The sequence below is a fragment of the Triticum urartu genome, chromosome 2A (assembly GCF_056163025.1).
Source record: "Triticum urartu cultivar PI428250 chromosome 2A, HENAU_Tu73, whole genome shotgun sequence".
Taxonomy (NCBI): domain Eukaryota; kingdom Viridiplantae; phylum Streptophyta; class Magnoliopsida; order Poales; family Poaceae; genus Triticum; species Triticum urartu.
In genome coordinates this window covers 431,497,160-431,507,382 of record NC_141874.1, presented here as the reverse complement: position 1 = coordinate 431,507,382, position 10,223 = coordinate 431,497,160, and the positions used below count along the sequence as shown (strand labels likewise).

General features: G+C 49.0%; 1 protein-coding gene across 1 annotated transcript; it reads left to right on the top strand.

Annotated features, from left to right (window-relative positions):
• Positions 1–452: 452 nt before the first annotated feature.
• Positions 453–2,960, top strand: LOC147985353 (transcription factor BHLH6-like). Its single transcript, XM_087544045.1, has 4 exons — positions 453–630; positions 726–948; positions 1,043–1,474; positions 2,552–2,960. Exons 1-4 carry the CDS (start codon positions 551–553, stop codon positions 2,651–2,653), a joined length of 837 nt encoding a protein of 278 aa, XP_087400171.1. The 5' UTR covers positions 453–550; the 3' UTR covers positions 2,654–2,960.
• Positions 2,961–10,223: the final 7,263 nt, after the last annotated feature.

The following is a 10,223-nucleotide window of genomic DNA, read 5'->3' as shown; positions in this document are numbered from 1 at the left end:
CTTTTAGTATGTGTAGGAATTAGGATCGTCTTTAGTTTTAGGTAATGTCCTTGGAAAAAGCCTCACTTTTTGTCTTTTTTTTTGCAGGGTGCCTCGCTTTTTGTCAACCAAAAGGAAAAAGGAAAAAACGGATATCGTTGGGTTGGGTTTGAGCTAACAAGGCACGTGTGGTAGTAGACTACTACTCCTACTAGTAGTAAATCGAGTTATCATCAATGCTCCATGTGCTAGATTAGCCAAAACTAATTAATAATCCCGCACGTTGTGTCCGCGAGAGAGTGCTCTGCGCGTGAAAGAGAGTGGCGTGCGTGTCCGCCTCGAATTTCTCCACGTTTTTCGCCTGGTCGTTACGCGGAGACGGAGACCACAGGCCAGCGCGTCCATGTCCCGTGCGCGGGGCCCGCCAGCCAGCCACACATGTGAGCCCGCGCTTATATATAAGGGCTCGAAGACACAAGTGAGGAGCACCTGGAGAAAGAGCGACAGAGCAACAGAACAGAGAAGAGCAGCAGCCAGGGACGAACCAGAGGGGAGAAGAAAGAAAGAAGTCATGGACCCGGACATGGGCGAGAACTTCGCATACTACTGGGAGACGCAGCGCTACCTCGAGTCGGAGGAGCTCGTTGACAGGTACGTACGCCTTGCTCCCGCCTTCCGGCCATCCATCGCCATTGTTGAGGGATTTTGTAGGCGAGGGTGATTGAATTCATGGTACTTGGTTGCAGCATCTTCGTCGGGGCGACCGAAGACGCCATCTCGTACTACGACTCCAGCTCGCCGGACGGTTCCCACTCGTCCTCGACGCCGATGGGGGCGGCCATGCCAGGGGCGGGGATGGGGATGAGCGGTACTGGGGCGAACAAGAACATACTGATGGAACGCGACCGCCGCCGCAAGCTCAATGAGAAGCTCTACACGCTCCGGAGCGTCGTGCCCAACATCACCAAGGTGAGCGCAAGCATCTCAGCCGGCATTGCCGAAACACAGCAGCATCTTCATCGCCGGAGAGACGGTTTTAACGGCCAGTCCCTCGTCGTTGCAGATGGACAAGGCCTCGATCATCAAGGACGCGATCGAGTACATCCAGCAGCTGCACGCAGAGGAGCGGCAGATGGAAGCGGAGGTGTCCGCGCTCGAGTCCGCCACCGGCGCGGAGGATGACTACGACGGCGGCCTCTCCGTGGACCAGGTCTCCTCGGCGCAGAGGAAGAAGGTGAAGCGCGCTCTCTCGGTCTCGTCCATGAACGACGCGCTGCTCGCCGCGGCGGCGGCGGTGGCCTCGCCGCCCGTGGAGGTCCTGGAGCTGCGCGTGTCGGAGGTGAGCGAGAAGGTGCTGGTGGTGAGCGTGACGTGCAGCAAGCAGCGCGACGCCATGACCAAGGTGTGCCGCGCGCTCGAGGAGCTCCGCCTCAGGGTCATCACCGCCAACATCACCTCCGTCTCCGGCTGCCTCATGCACACCCTCTTCGTCGAGGTACGTCGCCGCCGCCCTCCACAATTCATGAGCAACAGTTCTTTCCCACGATTCTATCCGATCCGATGGCTCTGTTTCTGCTTCCGTTAGATCCCTTGATTGATGATTGAATTGATGATAAGATGACGCGGGCCGTGCTGACGTCACATACCCCTTCTTTTTACTAGTTGGTTGACTGGATTTGACTTTTACCATCGTAGGCACTTTTAGTTTCCGCTTTTAAGGTCAAGTCCACAGTTTTGTTGCATCGAAAAGGTTGTTCCTCTGTTCCATTTGCGGCGATCAACGCCACATCACTCGCAAGTCGCAAGAAACTCAAAAGGCTCCAGAAAAAGATAATATCGCTTTCCCATCCCGGCATCTCCTCGATCCATATTTTGGCCACGCTCGATTTGCCGCTGGATGGGCGTCGCGCAACATAACCAATCAATCACATGGCAATCAATAAGCACGCGGCGGCGTGGATGCCATCGCTCAGCTTGAGCACGATGGGGACATATCAATCGCCACGTGCTTTGGATGCCAATTGATCTCGAGAGAAACGCGGAAGCATCAACATCACGTGGTCGGGGCCTAGGGGGAGCCCTGGAGATCGATTTGCACGTGCTCAGTGCAAGAAGATGCTTCCTCCTGTCTGCATCTATCCTCAGATTTTTTTATTTCTCTTTTTGTACTACAAGTGAAAATGCTTCTCTTCCACACGTCACGTTTGATTTTTTTTTTTTGCGGACGATTCTTTTGTTGTACTAGTATATTGAGCACGAGCGCCACATGCTTTAAGCTAATCCCCGTGCTGTATTATCTGTAATAGTAGTAGTTTTCAATCCGGATGAGATTTTGCTAAAGCACATCTAGATGTGTCATAAGTATTGCACATGTAGGTCCTATATCATTGATCTTACGTTAAGATTCGTGTGGATATTATTTTTTTCTCTTTATACTTGATTCACTCATTTAGATGTGCAATAACTAGAGCACATCTAGATATACCCTAGACATAATATTTGCTGCGGAGCTTACTTATTCCGGAGACAATATTAGCAGCCCTGACTGACTCGATCAATTTCCTTTTTTCAGGTAGATGAGATGGACCGCTTCCAGATGAAGGAGGCGGTGGAGGCTGCTCTCTCTCAGCTTGATTCTACGGGGAGCCCGCCGCTTAGTTCGATGAGTTATTAGGGATCACTGCTACGGTCACTAGTCGCTGGTCACCTAATTTCACCTCACCTAGTCTCTCTTTTGCAAGGCCAATATTATATATATCTTATGTAATGTATGCCAGAATTTTGCACCTTTTTTTTGCTACACCCGTTTATATGTGTGGATGGAGGTGACTGCTTTTTTCGTACGAGGCAATAACTCAAGGGGTAGATAAATAGGCTAGGTGTGCTCTGGACCTCATGTGTAAAGGTCTTCATGAGCATTGCATGATATGCTTCTGGACTATGACATATCTATGGTGATAAATAACAAGGTGATTACTTTATATGAGCGTTTATAAGAAATGTAGTGGCAATTTTTCTTGCCGTTCTCCATGCAAAAAATAAAATAAAATAAAATAGTTCTTGGAGTTCGGTGCATCGCATGGTAGCAGGAAAAATCATCTGCCAATTGTGCCCACAAGTTTGCCGCAACTATCATGTTTTTGTGATAGATTCTACTATAAAGGAAACATGTGTTTCTACAGCGTTATGAAGACATCCCTTAATTATCTTGATTTCCAGCGTCTCAATGACTTGTGGCAAATATTGATGTTTTTTGAATTTTGTTGTTGACGTGGTCACTGTCAGAGCTTAGTGCATTTCAGTAGTGGCAACCCACCCCGGGTTTGGGCACATTTGTGAAGATTTTTTTCAGAGTGCTTAGATTAGAAAAAAAACATTGTGTTTCTATAAACTCGTCCTTTGTGGCTATTGCTGAAGTGATTCCCATGCTATTTCGTCCTTAGTAGACCAATCTCTTCGACCAGCAACAGGATCTGATTCACACATATTCTGCCTTCTTTCTGGTCAGTTGTTCAAACTGGTCTAAAAGAAAAGTTAAGTTGAAGTCACACTCAAATGCTTTGATCTTGTTAGGGCATCTTCAATGCTGACCCGTAAAGTGCACATCCATGGACCGAGGAACCTGTCTATGGACATTGATGCAAAAACCAGCCATCCAACCCTATACCGCATATGTCCGCCTCTATTAACTTAAACAAACAACATTCCGCCAAACGCCGCAACCTTCCACCAAAAGCAAACGCTTGTAAATCTAACTTCGACACTATTAATTGTACTTTTCATCGGAATACTACTACTAACGAGATTTCTGGCACTAATAGCAAGCTCTAATTGTACTATGTATCTAGGTTCCGCCAAACATTGTTGTAAGACCCAAGATGTAATTTACCTTATATGTATCCCAACTCTTGCCGTTTCCGGCGCTAAATTATTTTATTTCATCGGTGTCGGGTTTTTGTCTCGTGTGCGTTTCTGTTTTTGTCATGCATCTCATATCATGTCATCATGTGCATTGCATTTGCATACGTGTTCGTCTCATGCATCCGAGCATTTTCCCCGTTGTCCGTTTTGCATTCCGGCGTTCCTATGTCACCCGGTGTCCCTTTCTACCTCTTTTCGTGTGTAGGGGTTAAATATTTCCGGATTGGACCGAGACTTGTCATGCGGTCTTGGTTTACTACCGGTAGACCGCCTGTCAAGTTTCGTGCCATTTGGACTTCGTTTGATACTCCAACGGTTAACCGAGGGACCGAAAAGGCCTCGTTTGTGTTGCAGCCCAACACCCTTCCAATTTGGCCGAAACCCACCAAAAACCCTTCCATCATCTAGAGCGTTCGATCACGATCGCGTGGTCGCAAACCGTGCTCAATTTGGAGCCTCCTACCTCCTCCTACCTATAAAATAGCATCTCCCCCGAAATTTTCGGGTCATTCCACCCCTAACCCTAGCCCCGCTCCTCTCCGCGCGGCCGGACACGTCCACCGGCTGCCGGACATACCGCCGCCGCCGGACAAACCGCCGCTGCCACTCGTAGCCCGCCACGTGGCAGGCGCCGCCACCCCGCGCCCGCGGCCCGCCGAGCCCGCTCGGGGCCCCCGCGGCCCAACCGACGCCCACCGCCGCCTGTCTCCTTCCTCGCCCGAGCCGGCGAGCTCCGACCTCGCCGCACCTCCGCCCGCCGGCGTCGCTCCTCCCCGCCGCCGCAGAACTCCGGTCGCCACCGCGCGCCGCCCCTCGCCAACCCCGCCGCCTTGCCCGGCCGCGCCTCGCCACCGGAGCGCCACCACCGCACCTCTCCGTCGCCGGCGCGCCCCGCCGCCCCGGCAAGCTCCTCCGGCCCCCCTCCGAGCTCCGGCCACCTCGGGCTCCGAATCCGGCCGGCCATCCTCGTCACGCGCGCCGCCAGCTACAGTGGATCCAGATCTGGAGACATCTCTCGGTTGACTTTTTCATCCCCGAACCCTAATTTTTTGCAAACTTTGGCATGCCATAACTCTGCATCCGTAGCTTCGATTTACGCGTGTAGCATATCAAAATGTTCGTCTCGATGAGTACGTCATTTTATCTCATTGCAACATTTTCATTTGAGCTCATCTTGATGCCCGAAATGCTATTGGAAGAGGGCTATGTGATGAATTTGTCAGATCTGTTTCAGCAAATGGCATTTTGTCATTTTTGCCATGATTAATGTGTGCATGCTATGATCCTGAGCTCTACATGTGTTTTGTTATATGCCATGCCATCTTTATAGGGGTGCTTGCCATGTATTTTTTTGTGATATTTGTGGTGACTAGCACAAGCTTGCAAAGTAGCGTAATCGGTAACGTTGTTTTCAGGGACTTAGAATTTCACTAAGTCCTTGTTCTGTTTTTGTCGTTATGCCATATGTTTATGTTGTTTCCTAGTGATCCGTGCCTCTTTTGAGGATGATCAGTAAGGATGTTTTGTTAGCATTGTGGTGCTCTATCCATCCATGTCTTTGCTTGCATTTATGGAGCACCCTAGCTTGAGTCAATTGAGCTCTACTTTTGCTATAAAGTGAATCCTGGCAGATTGTTGACATGTTTAGCGATTTTGCCGAGGATGTTGCTATTGATCCGGGCAAGCTATGATGTTGTTCTTGCCATGTCTAGCTTCTATGCCATGTATTGTTGATGAGTGTATGCTTAGTTTGTCATGCAATGCTTTGTAGTGAGTGCATCGAGCTCGTAAACATGCCTACTCGTTAACTGTTTTGCATGCTCCAGTTTTTCGCTAAGTCTGAATCTGTTTATGTTTTTGCCGTGTTCACATGCTTGCAATTGTATTTTCTGATCCCTTTTGGCTCAAGGTCACTAAGGGACTTTTGTTAAGTGCTTTGAGTAGCTTCATTCCCCGAAATTTTTGGGTCATTCCACCCCTAACCCTAGCCCCGCTCCTCTCCGCGCGGCCGGACACGTCCGCCGGCCGCCGGACAGAACGCCGCCGCCACTCGTAGCCCGCAGCGTGGCAGGCGCCGCCACCCCGCGCCCACGGCCCGCCGAGCCCGCTCGGGGCCCCCACGGCCCAACCGGCGCCCACCGCCGCCTGTCTCCTTCCTCGCCCGAGTCGGCGAGCTCCGACATCGCCGCACCTCCGCCCGCCGGCGTCGCTCCGCCCCGCCGCCGCAGAACTCCGGTCGCCATCGCGCGCCGCCCCTCGCCGACCCCGCCACCTTGCCCGGCCGCGCCTCGCCACCGGAGCACCACCGCCGCACCTCTCCGTCGCCCGCGCGCCCCGCCGCCCCGGCAAGCTCCTCCGGCCCCCCCTCCGAGCTCCAGCCACCTCGGGCTCTGACTCCGGCCGGCCATCCTCGTCGCGCGCGCCGCCAGCTACAGTGGATCCAGATCTGGAGAAATCTCTCGGTTGACTTTTTCATCCCCGAACCCTAATTTTTTGCAAACTTTGGCATGCCATAACTCCGCATGTGTAGCTCCGATTTATGCGTGTAGCATATCAAAATGTTCGTTTCGACGAGTACATCATTTCATCTCATTGCATCATTTTTATTTGAGCTCATCTTGATGCCCGAAATGCTGTTGGAAGAGGGCTATGTGATGAATTTGTCATATCTGTTTCAGCAAATGGCATTTTGTCATTTTTGCCATGATTAATGTGTGCATGCTATGATCCTGAGCTCTACATGTGTTTTGTTATATGTCATGCCATCTTTACAGGGGCGCTTTCCATGTACTTTTTTGTGATATTTGTGGTGACTAGCACAAGCTTGCAAAGTAGCATAATCGGTAACGCTGTTTTCAGGGACTTAGAATTTCACCAAGTCCTTGTTCTGTTTTTGTCGTTATGCCATATGTTCATGTTGTTTCCTAGTGATCCATGCGTCTTTTGAGGATGATCAGTAAGGATGTTTTGTTAACATTGTGGTGCTCTATCCATCCATCTCTTTGTTTGCATTTATGGAGCACCATAGCTTGAGTCAATCGAGCTCTACTTTTGCTATAAAGTGAATCCTGACAGATTGTTGACATGTTTAGCGATTTTGCCGAGGATGTTGCTATTGATCCGGGCATGCTATGATGTTGTTCTTGCCAGGTCTAGCTTCTATGCCATGTATTGTTGATGAGTGTATGCTTAGTTTGTCATGCAATGCTTTGTAGTGAGTGCATCGAGCTCGTAAACATGCCTACTCGTTAACTGTTTTGCATTCTCCAGTTTTTCGCTAAGTCTGAATCTGTTTATGTTTTTGGCATGTTCACATGCTTGCAATTGTATTTTATGATCCCTTTTGGCTCAAGGTCACTATGGGACTTTTGTTAAGTGCTTTGAGTAGCTTCATGCAATGCCTTGCTTTGCCATGTTAAGTTCCTGTAGCATGTAGTTTTCATGCTCTAACGTGTGCTTCCTGATGATAAATTCCAGACTTGTGTTAATTTCACCAAGTCTGAAACCTGTTATCATTTGCAATTTTGCCATGCTTGTTTGAACCTGTTAATGGATGAATTAGCCGTAGCTCAGTGTTCATTTTTTGTCAAGCTTCATGAGTGGATCCCTGCCATGCATTTTGTTGTCATGTTTGAGTGCTGTAGCATATTTATCTTGATGCATTTAGTTGGTTAGCAAGGAACTGGTTGAGTGTAGCAAACTGATTCTGATTGTTGCCATGGCCCTACTTCCCTTGGTTGCGCTCTTGAAGTAGTTGCATGATCAGCTGCGTGTTTGCATTGGTAGCGGCCATCACAGCTTGCCATGCCTCCGGAGGTGGAGGTGGTGGTGGCGGATCAGGATTCGGAGTCGTGCGTGTTGGAGGAGCCATCCTGAAGAGGTTGACATCCGTTAGCAACTTGACAGACAAATATTGAAGCTGAATATCCGCAGAAGAAAAACTAGAGCTACAAGAATTCCCACCTATGAAACTCCCGAACCTTTCCGATTATGCAATCAGGTGTTGGGGATACAGGGGAAGCATAATATCTCACCCAAATCTAGCAAATCCTACATCCAGCTGTATCCATCCTTCAACACATAACCGAGAAACCTTCGGAAATCATCTACCTCAACCTTCAAAAAGCATCCGTTATACAAGTTATGGCAATACTCCCGAACTCCCGCCCCAGTACTGGGTGGCGTCGAGGTTATCTCACCAACAACTGCATAAAAGATATTTTCGATATCGGCGAAACTCAGGTATTCCAGAATCTCAATGATAAAATTGTGACGACAACACCTCGGAGCTCAATTCCCCGGGACACTGCCACAACCCCTAAATGACAGGAGGCACCAAGAACAATGTTCTCGTCACAAATCGATTGGAACGATTCCAAGATACCCGCGTGATCCTAAATTTTTTTAGTGAAATTTGAGAAGAGAAGAGTCAAAACTCTACGCCAGGATGCCTTACCAGAGCGATGAAGGGACTGGGAAGTAAAAAGAATTCCTAACTCTCCGATATATAATTCCTAAATGACTCAAAACATTTTTCTAGACTCAACAACGCCAACGATTCGATCAAGCAGGGGGCTCCTAAGGTCGGGGAAGGCTCTGATTACCAACTTGTAACGCCCTCGATGCGGCTATATCTCCTACACGTCGAAGCACGACTTAGAGGCATAACCGCATTGAAAGCAATGTCGCAAGTAAGGTAATCTTCACAACAACCCATGTAAATAAATAAAAGGGGAAAAGGATACATAGTTGGCTTACACTCGCCACGTCACACAAATACATGAATAACATTATAATCATCCAATACACTCATGGTCTGACTACGGTACCAAAATAAAGATTAACCCCCACATGCGACAAAGACCCCGATGGCCCCAACTGGGCACCACTACTGATCATCTGGGAAAGACACATAGTAACGACGAGAGTCTTCATTGAACTCCCACTTGAGCTCAAGCGCATCGTCTGGAACGGTATCATTGGTCCCTCATCTGGTTTGGAAGTAATCTATGAGTCACGGGGACTCAGCAATCTCGCACCCTCGCGATCAAGACTATTTAAGCTTATAGGTAAAGGCAAGGTAATATGTGGAGCTGCAGCAAGCGACTAGCATATATGGTGGCTAACCTGTTCGCAAAAGGGAGCGAGAAGAGAAGGCAAAAGAACGGTCGAACAACTATGATCAAGAAGTGATCCTAGAACAACCTACGTCAAGCATTACTCCAACACCGTGTTCACTTCCTGGACTCCGCCGAGAAGAGACCATCACGGTTACACACGCGATTGATTCATTTTAATTAAGTTAAGTTTCATGGTTATCTACAACCGGACATTAACAAATTCCCATCTGCCCATAACCGCGGGCACGACTTTTGAAAGTTCAAATCCCTGCAGGGGAGTCCCAACTTAGCCCATCACAAGCTCTCACGGTCAACAAAGGATATTCCTTCTCCCGAGACATTTCGATTAGGCTCGGCATCCCGGTTACAAGACATCCTCGACAATGGTAAAACTAAACCAGCAACACCGCCCGAATGTGCCGACAAATCCCGATAGGAGCTGCACATATCTCGTTCTCAGGGCACACCGGATTGTCCAAGGTTTCGGTAGGCCAGCCCAGAGTTACCCCTGGTGGCCACCGGCAGCTGACAGGTTGGACCAACACTCAGAGGAGCACTGGCCCGGGGGTTTAAATAAAGATGACCCTTGAGTCCGCGGAACCCAAGGGAAAAAGAGGCTAGGTGGCGAATGGTAAAACCAAAGTTGGGCATTGCTGCAAGAGTTTTATTCAAGGCGAACTATCAAGGGGTTCCCATTATAACCCAACCGCGTAAGGAACGCAAAATCCGCGAACATAACACCGATATGACGGAAACTAGTGCGGCAAAAGTGGAACAAAACACTAGGCATAAGGCCGAGCCTTCCACCCTTTACCAAGTATAGAGGTGCATTTAAGATAACAAGATAATATAATGATATCCCAACAATAAACAATGTTCCAACAAGGAACGATCTCCAATCTTCACCTGCAACTAGCAACGCTATAAGAGGGGCTGAGCAAAGCGGTAACATAGACAAACAACGGTTTGCTAGGACATGGTGGGTTAGAGGTTTGACATGGCAATTAGAGAGGCATGATAAGCAAGTGGTAGGAATCATAGCATATGCATAGCAAAAGAGCGAGCATCTAGCAAGCAAAGCTAGAAGTGATTTCGAGAGTATGATCATCTTGCCTGCAAAGTTGTCAGAGTTGACTTGATCCTCGTAAGCAAACTCAACGGGCTCCTCGTTCATGAACTCGTCTCCCGTCTCTACCCAAACAA